The sequence below is a fragment of the Natrix helvetica genome (genome assembly GCF_964273705.1).
Source record: "Natrix helvetica genome assembly, chromosome: 7".
Lineage (NCBI taxonomy): Eukaryota > Metazoa > Chordata > Lepidosauria > Squamata > Natricidae > Natrix > Natrix helvetica.
In genome coordinates this window covers 29,416,761-29,434,213 of record NC_138558.1, presented here as the reverse complement: position 1 = coordinate 29,434,213, position 17,453 = coordinate 29,416,761, and the positions used below count along the sequence as shown (strand labels likewise).

The 17,453-nt window shown below is 35.4% G+C and overlaps 1 protein-coding gene across 3 annotated transcripts in view; it reads right to left on the bottom strand.

Annotated features, from left to right (window-relative positions):
* NR3C2 (nuclear receptor subfamily 3 group C member 2) overlaps window positions 1-17,453 on the bottom strand; it is a 153,068-nt gene that overhangs the window by 26,493 nt on the left and 109,122 nt on the right. For all 3 annotated transcript variants that reach the window (XM_081959639.1, XM_081959641.1, XM_081959640.1), the window contains exons 5-6: window positions 12,303-12,641; window positions 10,317-10,461 (exon numbers count right to left, since the gene is read on the bottom strand). In XM_081959639.1, coding sequence (XP_081815765.1) covers window positions 10,317-10,461; window positions 12,303-12,641 — 484 coding nt within the window. The remainder of the gene's footprint in view (window positions 1-10,316; window positions 10,462-12,302; window positions 12,642-17,453) is intronic.

Genomic DNA, 17,453 nt, shown 5'->3' with positions numbered 1-17,453 from the left:
AAAATATCATTATTAAATACATATTAGCAGTAAAAATTTACTTCAAATTCTTTAACATCTACAATCATTTACTTTGTATCACTTCTAACCATTTCATTGTATCAACAATTACAATGTAGTTTCAGTTCATTTCTGTGACCTAAGTTTCATTGCTGCCTCGTCCCCCGTCTGCTAGCAGAGCCATGGCCCCTCCCCCTTTCATGTCTTGTGTACTGTCTCTTGTTTCATCTAGGAGAGTCTTGTGTGTTTCCATGAAGGCTTCCGCCTCCATCACTGTATTGATTCTCACTCTACCACCCTCCCAGAAAATCAACAACCCTTCTGGTATTAGCCATCTAAACCAGATATTTTTTTCATACAGTTTTTTAGCTAAAGAGGAAAAAAATTTTCCTCTTATCTCTTACTTTCTTTGGTATCTGTTTTAAAATGGTTATTTCTTTATCCTTATATCTTAAAGGTTCCCCCCTTTGAACCCCTAGGATCTCATCTCTTGTAGTCTTTCTAAAAATTTAACATGAACTTCCCTTGGAACATTGTGTGTTCTAGCATATGCTGAGTTAATTCTATATATCAGATCAATATCCCACCCTAGCTGTTGTTTATCTCTTTTAATATAGTCTGCTAACATTGTTATCATAGTCTCCCTCAAATCTTCACCCTCCTTTTCAGGTATATTTTGAAAGCTAAGAAAGAAAGACATCCTTTCAAATTCCATTTTTTCCATGTAGTTTTCAATTCCAACATTTTCTTTTTGTAGTGCCTTCATCTCTTCTCTCATCCCCACAGCACTCTCCTCCAGGACGTCTATCTTTTGTCTATTTTGCGAAGTTTGTTGTTGATTTTCTCTGAGTTGTTCATTTAAGTCCGCCAACTGCTTTTTAATTTCGTCCTGTCCCTTTATGACCGTCTGGAACATTTGTTGAAACATTTCTTGAGACAGCTGTTCCCCCTCAGAAGCTTTAGGTTGTAAAAAAGAAGATAATTGTGTTTGTTGGGGAGCAGGGCTTGAGACAGAAGATGTTGGGGCCGAAGCTGGTTTAGAGGGGGGGGGCTTCTTAGCAGGCATTACAAAACTCAGAGAAAGTTATAAGTCTAGTCAAAAAGGTGGCGTCTGCAGAAATGCACCGTCAGGCGAGATCACAGGCAGGCAAAATCCAATGTGGGATATTAATCTTTCAATACAGCTCCACGCCAGTTGAGATTAATTTTTTCCAGTCCAAAGAAGAATATATGAAGAGATGCCTCTAGGATTCACTGGGGTATGATAATTCCAACCCAGAATTTTTTTAAAAAGAGACAGTTCATTTATAGCGGCAATAGAAAAGGGGGAAGAAACGCCATTTTGGCTCAACCCTCCCAGGGGATCAGAGAACAACAGTTCAAAAAGTTTCCATGTATAGTTTATAAAGTCAGCTCACATTCTTTCTTTCGCAATTGTTCTAGAATGTCATCGTCCCATTGCTTGAAAAAAGTGAATATCAAAAGAGGTTTTTTTCCCAATTCTCTCTCTCTCCTCCGAGAGAGAGATCGTATAAAACCGCTTTTCCAGGAGGGGGGGAAACCCCTCTCCAATCTTTACACTTTTCCAAGATCGAAGAGTCTTAAGAAAGCTACTAATCCTTATTTACTTATTTGTTCAAAAAAGAAGAGACCCCGGGGGAACTCCCCTCTCACCGCATTTCAGCTGTTGCCTTCACATGTAGCATTTCTTCTGATCCCCTCAGGACGAAGGCATGCGCGCACACCCCCTATGCCTCCCAGCACCTAGGGCAATGCCGGCAGCCCCCCTGCAGCCACCGCCGCTCCAGAGCGCTCCAGCAAGCAGCCCCTTCGGCAGGGTGCCCCTACAAGGCACCCTGTGCCCCCCTAGATCAGGGGGAGCCCACCAAGATGGCGAACGGCGGACGATATATCCATTGTCCTCAGAAACCAGAATCAGAATCAGAATGATGTAATCTTGACTATGTTTTCAAATACGAAACCTATTTCTATCTAGGCTTAAAATTACATTAGGTGGCATCAATCATCACAGCAGCTTAATCTGCTGGCTTTTCTATAGCAGGTAAGCCTTTGACCTTCTTATCTTCCATCCTTCTTCAATTCCGTTGAGAGTTTTTTGCACTGAGTACAACTGCCACTGTTCTTTCCTCAGCTCACTTCTTCAGGTAGCACCCAATAATTTATTTACAGCAGTCTTATCACTTGATCATGAACTATTAAGATTTACTAGTCCATACTGGGTTTTGCTAAAGCCAACAATCTACCTTCAACACCAAGGTTTCCATCTCCATTTAATCTGATAGTAATCAGCTACATTTCCTCCCCCCCCCCCATTCTTTTTTCCAACTCTGTGTATGTGAGTTTACAACCCTTTTCCAGTACCTTATGAAAATCTAAACTATCTTCTATTCCCAGCATTTTATCCACAACTGAACATACGTTTAGTACTTTTTAAGGTGTTTGGATAAACACATGAAGGATAAGCATGATGTGATGGTATACAGTACATTATATAATGCACTGAAGAATTCAGAAACTTGGATAAACAGATGCCAATTAAATAATCAGCAAAACTGAACCACTGATAATCCAGCTCTTAATTTGGAGTAGAGATGTTATTACACAAGTAATTTCTGGCAAGGTATCTCCTAATAAATAAATGATCCCTTGCCTATATTATTTCTAAGGCCTACTTTTCTGACTTGGATTGAGTTGTATTACATTAGCATATTTTTTTCTGATATACTGTAATTCCTAACTCAAAAGTAAGATACAGCTTAATATTTTTTATAATTTTACTCAAAATTAACACTTAAATTTGGTGTTTTAAAGAATGATTATAATTATAAAAATATCACATATACTGACATTTTCAGTTAGTCCCCAGATTATAATTGTAATTCTTTCAGATTAAATTTGTTTCCTGTACATCACTCCATATTCATTCATAACATGCTCAATACAGTTCTTTGAAACAACACATGTTTTAAAAAATACATCACTTAGTGCTTTTTTCCCTTTTACCGGTATTAAAAAACTCCTACTTTCCAGTATTTTCAACAGAGTTTAAAGCATTATTTCAATTACATAATGAAAATGGATTTCATCCCACCTATAAAATTTAATCTTGCACTATTCATTTATTCCATATAGATGCTTCAGCAACCATAAATGTTCTCTTGGTTATTCTCTAGAATAGAAACTAGAAAATATAACAGCAGAAAAATCTACTTAGGGTTGATTATTTCACTTATTGTCAATTATGTACTACACTGAGTTTTGCAAGAACATAATATTAAATAAAGCAGAATAAACTGTAATGCTACGTAGAGATGCAACTACATTTGAAAACAAAATGTAACAACATATGAGGGACACGAGGGCTCAGTAGTTAAAGCTGCTGAGCTTGAAATCTGACAGCAGATTTCTGCCAAGTTCTGCCCGATGAGTTGAGGTTCCTTCACTTGTGCCAGTTCCTGGCCATCTAGCACTTCATAAGTATGCAAATGCAAGTAGATTAATAGTATTATGACCCAAGTCACACACATGGCAATAAGTACTAGTAGAGTATGTTTACTGCACAACTCTAACTTATCATAGCAATATCTCCCAAAATCTCCCAAGTCACAAATTCTGCTCCCAAGCAGTTCAGTGAGTAAGTTCAAGCAGTACATTCTTGAGCAAACACAAATCCCAAGGAAGCTTCCTGGGGCAAGTCTAAATCCAGATGCAAATCCAAGTCCAGGTCCAGGAAAAGCCAACAAAACAACCCAAGGATCATAATGCAAAACCAGGATACCGGAAGCATGGAGCGGAGGATGATGAGCAGGAAAATTAGTGGTTACTGCTCCCTCCCACGTGCCCGACTAAGTAATCCACAAGCAGGTGTGGATTAGGAGGGGCAAGGCTACTTCCTCGCAAGCAGCCTTGCTGACATCCTCTGAGCTTCCCATTTCGCCGTTCTTCGTGTCTGTGGCTCAGGTGGGGGTGAGCTGTTCCTCATCAGAGGCAGCCTGTTACTAATCCTCAGTTTAACTGGTGGCAACCATGCCTCTTCTTCCTGTTCTTGAGTAGGTGGCTGTCCATCCAGTTGATTGCACCCCTGATGCCTAATGGACCTGAGAATGTATCATCTTCTGTCCCCGGGCTAAGAGTTCCTGGGCTAAGTGTTCTTCTATCCCCAGGTTAAGTGTTCCTGGGGATCTGGAGTATGGTTCCAGCTCATCCTCTTCCAAGTCAGTAACTGATATGAACATTGTAATAGATACCATTTTGGTGGGAAGGCAACAGTGTTCTGTACACTTCAGCATATAGTCACACTGACCACATGACCATGGAAATGTCTTCGGACAACACTAGCTTTCTCAGCTAAGAACTGGAGATCAGCACTGGCCCCTAGAATCACAGATGACTGGACAGGGGAAATTTCACCTTTACCAACATATATGTTATAAAACCCAGTTTAGCAATAAGACAAATTATGTCTGCTGATTGAGTATTAATCCCCTTCTGAGAATGCAAGAATAGCCTAACATAAAGCAATAGAAGGGATTATGCCTTTACACCACAATTTTATATATGTGGACGTGTAATATTTCTACAACAGCAATAGCACACGAGCTCTGAAGAACTGGGCATAGGTTGGAAAGATAAAGGAGCACCTTAAACTAAATGTAGCACCCTTATTTCTGCTCTAGGAGGTCATCAATGGGCACTGGTTATATCTCTTTTCCATATCTGCCTACTATATTAGCTTTATGTTATTAATTAGAGTGACATATCAGTAAATATGAATTGGTATATGAAATCTCATACCAGAGCTCTGTGATCTTTTGTATGCTTTTACACAGTGCTTGCAGGATTTCAAATGAGAATAGACAGGCACTTTGTATTATAACACAATCTACCAACTTACGTAACTGATAAAGCTCCCATAAAAATTGTAGAAAATGATACACCTATTTTTATCTTATACGGTAATTTGCAGATCTTTTTTCTAATGAAACTGAAAATTTTTAAATATAAAATGAAATGTTTTCTTAACTTTTTATAATTACATACATTTTATAATTGCCTATGGATGAAGACTATGTAATTGTGAACCACTTGGAAATGCATTTTCTCAAGATATAGAAGCGATTTCCATAATAACGGGACTTCTGTATTGCTGATTGTGAAAACTGACGTCATTATTACTGTAGCCTTGAATGGACCAAGTTGAACATTGTCTAAAAGACCATAGCTGGGGCAAAATTTTGTTCTAGGGCACTATATGTATATGCAAGTAACTTAAGTCCTCAACTTTAAAGCCAGGAGGAAAAAATAATATATTTGTTCAGAAAGAAATTTCCATTTTATAACAAACACTTAATTCAGAATTAGCTGATATATTGCATATGCTTTTCCTGACTCATATCTGCAGAAACACACTAGGGTAGCAGTATCCAGTTTTGGGGATGTAACAAACAAATGTGGAGTAGTTGGGTATGGATAATTACCCAATACTCATATATCAGAAGGTACACAAAGCACTGGGCTAGAGACCCCCAGTACTTAATTTTCCAACAATGCTTTTGAGATTGAGATGACGGCTGAGAGGCATTGTGAAAAATATCAATTAGATTAATGCTTTACTTTACAGCAAATCAATTTTCCCCAAATTAAAAGAACCTTAGCAGACACAGTAAAGCATGTTGATAGGTAATTTACTAAAATCAGGAACATGTTGGGGGCCCAAGCAGTACAAATATAGTTTGACGGTGTGAAATGTTAGAAAACTTCTGTTAAGCCTATTTATTCTGTTTGCACTGTATTTGCAACTATCCCTGGGTGATAATGAAACACATAAACCTTTAGATTCTAAGAATGCTAATAAAAGCAAAATTCTTCAAGTCAAGTCTGAGAGTATTTGTTTGACATAATACAATAGTTCAGGTCATAAATTCTTATAGAAATCTCAATGCAGGTTGAACAATGGCACTGCAGCCCTTGTCCTCTGTATATCATGTTACGTGATTTCATATGATTGTCAAGAGTGATGAGTCTTCTTCTCTACAAGTAAACTCTTCCATATGAGCTGAAAATCTGCATTATCCAATTTCTAGCTCACATAGAAGTCTTCACATGCACAATTGCTTTCTACTGCAGATAACTATCTTGTATTCATGGAGATGTCTTTATAACAACTACAGCTGGATACTGAATAATTGGGGAAATGCCCATACGCTTCCTATGTTGAATTCTACATTGGAATGCAATCCTTCATCATGACTACAATAATATGTAAACCAATAAAGAAGAGGAAGAGGAATGAAGAAAACATGAAAATTCAGTTGAAAGCATTTGGTAAAAATACAAAGAATGAAAAATAACAAACCTACGGCTAAAGGGGGAAAACCAATGCAGTCAAACCTCAAAAATTTGTTATCAATTATTTTATTTTTCATAGAAAAAGCAACAAGGGAGATGTGGTGAACTAGATTGCCAATAGGAACAATTGATTAAAGAATAAAAGCAGTGCAAGCTTAAGAGGAATTGATCACAGTATTTTGAGGTTCGCCATATTCTCAAAAAAGAAATTGGAGCATAGTTGTACATGCACCCAAGATTTTAAATAAACCAATTTCATTAGGTTTATAGAATTATAAATTGAGTCCTTATGGACAAAAATCCAAAAGAAGTCCAGCAAAGTTGGAAACTTCTGAATAGTAAGATACTAGAAGTCTAATTTATAGCATTTCAAAAAGAATGATGTTAAAAAGGACATTAATTAGAATTGGAATGTAAGTGTAATAATTAAAGATGGCTATCAGCAAATACATAATATTCACGGAAAACAAGTTAGAAAGGCTAAACCACCAAAGCAGCCTAGGCTTGCAAGGGAAGCTAAAAGCAATAAAAGTGGCTTTTTCAACTATGACAATAGTAAAAGAAAGAAAAAGGAAGAAAGGAAGAGGCCTACTCCTAGGAGAAAATGGTAGGATAGTAAATAGATAGACAGCGAACAAGCTCTTCAGTTCCTAATTTGCTTTAGTCTCTCCCTCCCCCCAATGTACTCAAATAAAACTGCTCAGAACCACTAACAGACAGAGGGAACGAAAAATCAAGGGTAAATTAAATTAGTTTTAGGAAATATTAGCTGTTATGGATGAATTCAAATCTCCAGAACAAGAGCAATTACATCAAAAATTGTAAAGGAACTTGTAGATGTAACTAGAGTTCCTTCCTGTGAATTTTAGAAATCATGGCAAATGACATGGCACAGATAGGTAACTGTTGTTCTACTCTTAAAAAGAAAAAAGAAACAATATAAACCAGGTCAGCTTGACAGTGACACTGAAAAAAATCCAGAAACAAATCATTAAACAATTGGTTGGTGAGAATTTAGAAAGGAATGCATTTCTTGGCAGGAGCCAGGAAAGAATGATGCCAAACCATCCTGATCTCTTTCTTCCTTTCTCTCTCTCTCTCTCTCTCTCTCTCTCTCTCTCTCTCTCTCTCTCTCTCTCTCCCCCTATCCTCCCTCTCTCGATCTCTCTTGGTAAGCAATTGCCTGGGAAATAGAGTGGATGTAGTATTTTTTCCTCTATCCTGAATTATATATATTTTAATTGTTAACTCTTTTACAATTTTATTGTACACCACCCAGAGTCACTTTTTCATGAGATGGCCAGTCATATAAATACATTAATTAATGGATCAACATCAATAAAGCTTGGTAAAGTCTGCCACTTGTACTAGGGAAGAGGGCCCTGTTTTAGCTACTTTAAATTGATTCAAAATTGTTTGAATAAGCATATAAAGTATTGATCAAATTATAGGTTAAGCTGGAAGGAATGATAAGCTGTTAGGTTCTGTTCTAGGTCTTATGTTCTTCAACATATTTATCAATGACCTGAATGAGGGTTTGGAAATATTATTATCATATTTACAGATGACACAAAGAGAGGGGCAATGGAAAATATCATAGAAGGCAGTATCGTGTTGCTGGAAAAACCTTGGAATAGGGTGGGAATAACAGGCAGTAATCAGTCACTATTAAATTTGGTCAGGGCAAATGTGATGTCTAATATTTGGACAGGAAAAAGCAGAAGCATGAATGTAGAACAGGGGACCATACAGGCAAAAAAAAAAAGATCAAAAACTGGATTGTTTTTTATGTAAGGAAAAAGAAGGTGTTTCACTTCTTATTCAATGGCCATTAGCCGTTGTAAACATCTTCTTTTTCCTCAAATTAAAAAAAAAAACAGTCCAATTGCCTTTGGAAAAAAAAAACACCTTTCAGACAATTGATTAGACTAGATTAAACTATTTAAATTAGCACTTTTCAAACATACTTCGCCAAAGTGGCCAATATCAAAAAGAGGGCTGTGAAAATATCTACAGAGCCCTCAGATCCTGGATATAAATTGTTTCAACTTCTGCCATCAAAATGACATTATAGGGCACTGCATACCAGAACAACTAGACACAAGGACAATTTTTTCCTGAATGCCATCACTCTGCTTAACAACTAATTCTCACAACACTGTCAAACAATTTACTCCCACTTATGACTATAACCATGTTGTTTGTATCTTTCAATTTATATTGTTTTATTTGGTTACTAGTATGATTTGATAAGCTTATTAGTAACCTTGACTATCACTAAATATTGTATCTTTTTATTCTTGATAAATATATTTTATTCTCCTTATGTACACTGAGAGCATATGCACCAAATACAAATTTCTTGTGCGTCAATCACACTTGGCCAATAAAGAATTCTATTCTATTCTATTATATCCCTCCCCCCAAAGGATCGATGGGACTATCCATTCATGTTGCTGTTATTTGTAGTGGTATTCGTTAAAATAGTATTTATCAAATTATTTTCATATAATAACTGTTTGAGGATGAATGAAAAACTGAAAATTCATGAAGGGGCCAACGAAGTGAAAAGTTTGGGGATCACTTGGAAGATTTGGAATCAAATCTCATGGGACCTGTGCATAAAATATGAAAACTTTACAATACAATTTAGTCCCAACCTACAATGTTTACAACACCAAACCAATAGTATGACAGGCAAGCAACAGCATGTTAAATTATTCCCGCTATCCAAGTGCTAGCAATATGTAGCACACAAAGTTCAAAAATGATTCTTTTTTTGTGATCGTGATAGTTTGCAGAACATCTAGCAATGTCTCAGGAAACTGTAGATTTCCAAGAAACTCAGTTGAGAAAGGCTGATCTAGATAATATGTTGCCCTGTTACTTTTATAAAAATAGTGCGATAAAGAAACATTCTGGATTTCTGGTACTTAGACTTCAGTCTTAGCTCCAATAAACTTCTAATTATCTAAATATTTTATTAACAACTTAACAGGCACAACCATTGGAGGTTCACCTATATTAGGCTTTAGGTAAGTAGAAGGAAAAAATAGCCATGTATTTTAACATAATGCAAAATTTCATTTACACAAAATTCATCTCAATCCAGTGCAATTAATATATAATAGATCTCCAGTGTCAGATCAATTTGACTGCACCAAGCAACTCTTACAAGTATGATTGAGGGTTTTTAGTTTTCATAAACAGCATCTGAGGAACTATTAAACGTATTCTGCAAGTAACTCTGATTTTTTTTCCTCCACTCTTAGGGCACAAAAGGTAGTTTAATAACCTAAAACAATTTTGAGAGTAATTTGCAATATGATATCTGTTGCTGTTGTTCCATTAAAAAGCAGAATAATAATTTCATCAAAGTAGCTCACTTCCTTCACATGAGCTTCAGCAGTGTTTTTTATTTGAATCCTTGTTTTTATGGTACAAGCATGGCTAATATAGCCAAGATTTTATGCTTCTAGTTCGAAAAGGAAGGAGCCTGCAGCAATGAAATAAATGGCACTTACAATTATTGCTGTATGATATAAAAAAGGCTTCTTCCAAAATTAGTAATTATAATTGTAATGAATTTACACTGAGCTCCTATGTAGTACTCCTAACAAGAACAATTTCTCTCAATAAACTTTTTAAAAAAATAATGCAAACATTCTCAAATTGTGAAAAAGTAAATAGATACAATGAATATTCTTTTTCTTTATATTAGTTATCTGTCAAAGCCAATTAAATGTTGAAGCTTTGGAAACACGTACAATGACAGATGCAAATTAAAGATAAGGGCAAGAAAAACACATGTGAGAAAGATGTTTCCATATGCTCATTTCCCAGTATTTGTATTCCTTCACAGCTTTGCATTCTATAAGTATCACATTTTAACAGAGCTTTATTTTATAAACTTCCTTGGAAAAACAAGCATTTATTGGATAACTTACTCATTAAAGACCAAGTCAGGAGCAAAATAAAGAAACTGGCTATTTGTATGTCTGTATGATCTCCAGCTCAAGGCAAATGATGATAAACACATCCAAGAATACTGTATTAAAGTAATTTGGTCCTCAAGAGGCAAGTTTCTAAATCCTGAAGAGAGAAAGAAAATAAAGATTAGTAAATCTTTAGTAGCAAAAGAACTCCTTAACATTCAGAAATACAAACATCTATAGATTTAGTCCTGTCAGGAATCATAAATTCTAATTTTAAAACTTTACCTTATTGATGTGAAAAATATTTCCTCATGAAGTCTCCCAAAAGTCCTTTTTCAGGATGCAACAAGAAAGTCCAATTGCTTCCAGAAAAAGCACCTTTGGGATAACCATTACCTGGATGACTACAAATCTCTACAGATTCACGAAGCCTCCTATGCATGGAACAATTATTTTGCAGTGATCTGTGTCCGGACTGAAAATCTATATTTCAGGCCACACAATTTGGGGAAGGATCAGAAATAAGCCAGGCAGATTGGTGATAGATCACAATTAAGGAGAGGTTAGAAAAGGAAAGCATTAAAAAGATATGGGGAGAGCAGGAAGCTCTGTTGGATATGTGGTGCTGGAAATCAGTCATAACCACTGTTAGTGTCCTTGGCTTTATCTGCAACATTTAAAATCCACCCTCTTTTGATTTTCTCAGTGCCTTCCTTTCCATACCTCCCCTTAGTGATCACCAAGGTTCTTGGAATAAGAAAAAGAAAGACAGACTGGAAATTCCATAAGTGAAGCCAAAAATATTGTTGATAACATCTGTAGGATAAGGGGAGGGAGGGAAAGAAATGAACTGGGGAACATCAGCTGGAAGGCTGGATACTGGCCATACACTGTGGAGGGAAGAGAATGGTAAGGTGTATTAACCTTGCTCTACTCTGCCATGTAAAACCTTTCTGAATTTGTTCGAGCTAAAATAAGTAACCACCAAATTTCTGAATTTGTTCAGCTCACTGTAGCTGGCTCAGAATGATTTTGCAGAATTTAGGAAATGTAATAAATTATTATATAATAATTTAATTATGTAACACAAATACATACCTATTTCCCTGGCTCAACTGATAAGGAGGAGAGCCTGTGGCTTAGTGGCTAAGACTCCTGCCTAAGATATAATACAGCCCAGGTTCAAATCCCAGTAAGGGTATGGCTAGCTGATGACAGCTAATTAGCTCGAAATAGATCTATACTAGTCTCCCTTTATTTATTTATCAGTACAAAAACAACATATATATATATATATATATCCCTTACCAATAATAAACTATCAAGTATCTTCAATAGAAAATAGGATGGCTTTTAAATATATATATATATTTATTTATATATATATTCTATATATTTTCTATAGAAGATACCTGATAGTTTATTATTGGTAAGGGAAACTCGGTCACATATCAGATTAGTACACTGTTATTTCACAGATTTCCTGGCAAACTCTGGCTTCTATAATAGAGGCCTGGTTATTAATATTGTGAGCTATACTTCAGGAAAAGTCTGAAAACTGGTTATACTCAAAGACGCATGAAAATATAAGATTTATAATAAGAAGGGGCCAGAAAGTTCTGTTCACACTGCTATATTCTTATATGTTCTAAGGAAATATTTATAACTTGTATAACAACAACAATAACAACAACAACATGTATTTTGAAAATACTCTGAGCATATATCTATATTTATGGATATAAGTAGTATCATGCAGCAAATGTACCCTTTATAAAACCTCCAGATATTTTTAGATATTTTAACCTCCAGAAGACAATGCCTCTTCTGAGAATTTAGATCCCCAACCCACATGAAGGAAAACTATACACATGTTTTCTAATGATGAATGTATTCTTGATACAAAAGAAGTCCTAACACATTCTTTTGAGCAACGCATACCTTAAACTCAGAATGCCCATATTAAAAAGTAAGAGCAGTCTTACAGAGTTTCATTACCTGGGAGGATCTTTGCCCATTTCACCACCTGAATCATCTGCTTGCCAGCGAGACGATTTAAAGTGGAGAGCAGGTGTTCCGCTGTGTCTGGTTTTGAACTATCATATCCTGCATACACAATTTCAGGCTCGATGTTTTCTAGAACCATAGCAGGCGAGGGAGTAAGTGCTGGTGAAACTGCAGATAAGTGAGGAACAAGTGCTGTGTTCACAGAAGGTTCTTTTGCTGGGGCAATATAGGTAAGCCCTTCTTCTGGACTTTGTGGTGGCTGCTGCTGCTGCTGCTGAGGTGGCTCTTCGTGGATACCTTTTAACTTGCCCAATTTTTTCGACTTCCGGGCTGTAGCAAAGATGAATCATAAAATGGGGATAAGAATGTAGTTGTGTCATACAACACCATAAACTATCCATCTTTTTTTTAAACCACGTAAAACACACAAATGGCACTGGGAAAAACCAGGTCAGTAATTGAATAATTATATAATATATAATTAGCATTAGCACTTGGAGCAACAAAGATAATTAGGGGACTGGAGACTAAAACATATGAAGAATGGTTGCAGGAACTGGATATGTTTAGTTTAATGAAAATAAGGACTAGGGGAGACATGATAGCTGTGTTCCAATATCTCAGGGGTTTCCACAAAGAAGAGGGAGTCAAATTATTCTCCAAGGCACATGAGGGTAGAACAAGAAGCAATGGGTGGAAACTAATCAAGGAGAAAAGCAACTTAGAACTGAGGAGAAATTTCCTGACAGTTAGAAAAATTAATCAGTGGAACAGCTTGCCTCCAGAAGTTGTGAATGCCCCAACACTGGAAGTCTTTAAGAAGATGTTGGATAGCCATCTGTCTGAAACGGTATAGGGTTTCCTGCCTAGGCAGGGGGTTGGACTAGAAGACCTCCAAGGTCCCTTCCAACTCTACCATTGTATTGTATTATATCACTTCACAGTGCTTTACAGCCTTCTCTAAGCAGTTTAGAATCAACCTATCGCCCCAAACAATCTGGGTCCTCATTTCACTGCTGGCAGTTGGCAGTTAGCAGAAGTAGCCTGCAGTGCTGCATTCTAACCACTGCGCCACCACACCTCTTAATAATAACTGAAACTCTTAATAATAATAGAAATATATTTTGAAGCAGGAAATTGCATACAGTATTTCCCAAGTATATCTTACTATGTATCTCATATGGATTCAGCAAAGCATGGTTATTCTGTTAAATGCAAGCCACCATCATAAGCCATTTAAGTTCCCTTTATTAATTGAATCACTTATTATTTTCTCGCTCTTTTGTTTTGTAATATTCTCAGCTAAGCTTTTTCTCGACTAGTTTTGAAATTGCACTTTATGATTCCTTTAAAATAATTAACAGAAACATTGTTAACTGCAGCAACTCAAGTAACAGCTATCAAAATTATACTTTAAATAATTCATATTTATTACCTTCTAATATCATTAGTAACCTGGGTCACAAACTAAAAACTTCCATTTTTTTCTTTTAAACAAAAGTTAATGTATTCTGCAAATATTACTGTAGAACATTTGCACAACTGCATAACTTTTGTTTTCTTGAATGGCAAACAAGTCTGCATTATTGATTATTTTATATAAACTCAATTACAATGATCTAGATACACAGATATGAATATGTTTTTGGTATTATCTTATAAATTATTTTTTAAATAAAAAATATAAGTATTTTTATATTTCCTTATTGACATTCCATTCATAGTATAAACTCCACAAACCTGAGTTTATATTAATTTTATTTAAATGCATCAATTGCCATATAAAATATTTTTTCAAAGAAACAGTGATAACTGATATATTTATTATGTTCAGAGGTGTCATTTAAAATGCATTCTATCCAGCTGTAATATACTTTGGTCTATACCTCAATGGGTTCAAACCCCTGGGCCACGGACTGGTATCCTGTTTCCCTGAAAATAAGACCTCCCCAGATAATAAGCCCAATCAGGCTTTTGAGTGCATGCGCTAAAATAAGCCCCTCCCTGAAAATAAGCCCTCCCCAAAAATATTGCAGCACAGCAGCAGCCATGAGGTGACCATGCTCATCGCCTCCTGCACCTCAAAAATAATAAGACACCCCCCCAAAAAAAATAATAATAATGCCAAGTGCTTATTTTGGGGAAAACACTATGTAATGTTAAAGTTCTTGATTTAAAGAGAAACTAAAACATAATGAAACATGTGTCTTGAATTTAGAAAAGCAAATTTTAGTAAATTTGGAGCCAGGTTAAATACGATCTCATAGCAGGAAAAATTAATGGGAAAAAGAACTCAGGATCAGTTGCATTCCTCAATAAAGAACTAATAGTTAAACCACAATTCCATACAATATCAATGGAGAAAAACAAATGGAACAAAAAAAATAACTCAAAGTGGTTACACAGAAAACTTGAAAATAAGATAGAGAGAGGAAATAAAAGGGGACTAAATCAGAAAGAAAGAATACAAGTTGGTAGAACAAAAGAGGTGCCTATTAATCATATCATTTTCATAATATAATATATGATTTATTTAGACACAGTACATATAAAACATTTGACAAAGTATCCCATCACATACTGATTAGCAAGCTACTTAACTGTTAACCATATGGCATGACAATTAAGTGGATAAGTATTTAGCTCAAAAGTCCTTCTCCATGGATTCTCATCAAATTAAAGAAAAGTATCAAATGGAGTGCTCTAAAGGTCATTACTGGATAATTTCATTATTTATAGCTTGGATGAAGAAGTGGAAAGAATTCTTATGAAATTTGCAAAAATTGAATGAAATAAAGGAGGAAGTAATAAAATCAATAGGTTCAATAAATGGGCTAAACGTAAGAATGAAATTTAAAATGGACATGTTCAATATTTTCTACTAAGGAAATAAACATCAAATGCTGAGTTACTGGATAGGAAATATCATACAGTAATGATTTTTTTTAAAAAAATTAAACAATAATTTGTTATAATAACAATTTGTGCCAAATTGGGCCACTGACGGCTGCAAAATAAATAAATAAATGTTAGGTTTCACCAAGGAATGATACCCAAATCTCGAGAAATAATTTATTTTCCCCTTATCAAAGTTAATTTATTTTCCCTTATCAAAGTTTATTTCGTAGAACTATGTTCTAGGAAAGATTCAGAGAAATTGGACAGAGCAATCGAATGATAAGGGAACAACAACTGATTTATGAAGAGGTACCCAAGAGGCTGAGTATTTTCCCTCAGGAAATGATAAGTGAGAGTAGATATAATAGCACTCTTCAAATACATGAAAGGGAGTCGCATAAAAGAAGATCAAGACCTGTTTTATCTTCTTCCAGAGTAGAGAGCACTGAAAAATGGATTTAGGTTCTTGGAAAAGAAGTTCTTGTTGAATGTTAGAAGAAAGTTCCTAAAGGTAAGAACCGTTCAACATTGTAAGCAATTACCCAGGAATGGGCTCTCCTTCAGCAGATATGTTCAAGTAGAAAAGCTAGGCAGCCATTTCTCCAAACACTTTAATTTTGATGCCTGCACTTAGCAGGAGAGTAGACTCAGTGGCCTAAATGGCCCCTTCTAACTTCCAAGATATATTCTTTTCATTATTACGATTCTTGGCACATTCAGCCAGAATTTTTTATTGGATTTGGCATTTTTATTCACCTATCAAATCCTTTCCAAGGACCTGGAAGATGCTGCTGTTTGGTGGTGTTAAAGGGCTCTCTTTCAATTAATTATTAGTTATTTATTAACATAAGTTTATCTGAAAAATTAACATGCACTTTGACTATACAGAATGTGAGCCTCTTTTCACATTGCATAAGCTATTTTTATTTAATGAAAAGTATACATAAATATAGATCTTTGCATGCATCATTATCCATTCACTCTGGAATAATATAATTATAATATAATTCAATTGATGAAACCAACTGATTAATCCGAATCATATTCATATGAAATGTATGAATAATTGCTAAATGTAAACTATTTTTATGTGTTAGCATACTATGTCAATATGAATAGAAATACACTTTTAAATTATTTAAGCAAGCTTTCTGAATTTTAAAAGCATACCCCCAAGTTCAGCAAAACAAACAGATCTTTTATTACATCCACCTTCACCCCACTTTCATTTTCCGGCACTGTTCTCTAGCTAGCTTATGCATTGTCAGCCAACTCTCCTGCTAACTTTGTTCAAACAATTTTGTCTCAACCAGAGCCAAGAATGGTCCATTCTCTTTTCAACTTGCTCTCTTGTTGCTTCCACACCCAAATGTTCCCTTTGGCTGAACTTTACAAGTCCTAAAAACCAATCCCTATTTTTCATTCTAACCTCAAGATTCTCTTGCTCCACTCCTTGATTCCACCTCTTTTGCTGAAGAGTAACTTTTATTTTTCTTTTCTTTTTCTATTCTACAATAATAATGATTCTTCTACCCATTTTAAGCCAGCTATAGTTTAAATACCTTACAACTGCTCATGTCTGAGTGATATATAAAAAGTACACTTTGCAGAAAATGCAGACAAAATATTTTCTTTAGAGCTAAAAGAAGCTTTTACAATAAGTAACTACTTACTACCACAGTTACCATTTCTGTGCTTCAAAAATATAGATTACAATTATTTGGCAAAAGGGGATATAAAAATGGCAATTATTGTCAACTACAGCATTGTGATCATCTGGAGTTCTGAAGCATAGATATGGTAGTACAATTCATCATAGTTTTTGTGCAAGACAAAAAAAAAAACCCTCTAGAAACTTCATTATTTGAATTGCAAGCTGAGAAGAAAGTACTATAGATGGGGGCGGGGGGCGGGGAATCAGCTACTCTATAGGGCAAACATGAATAGGGAAAAAAGATATTAAATTGCAAAGAAATGAAGAGAAGCCTGTATGTTTCTGTGATGTACTATACTGAAATATCAGAACACAAGAATAGAAAAATACAACTTTTTAAAGAGAGTATTGAAATCAATATGTGTTATTTTACGTAATTCAGTTATACTCTGTATTTACATAAATTTGGGTAGCTGCTTTTCATGGCAATGTAGGAGGAGAACTATATCAAACTATGGGGCCAAAAGCCAGAAGTCAAATAGGATCATTTCTGGCTAGCAAATTTTATTAAAAGATATAAGCTTTATGAG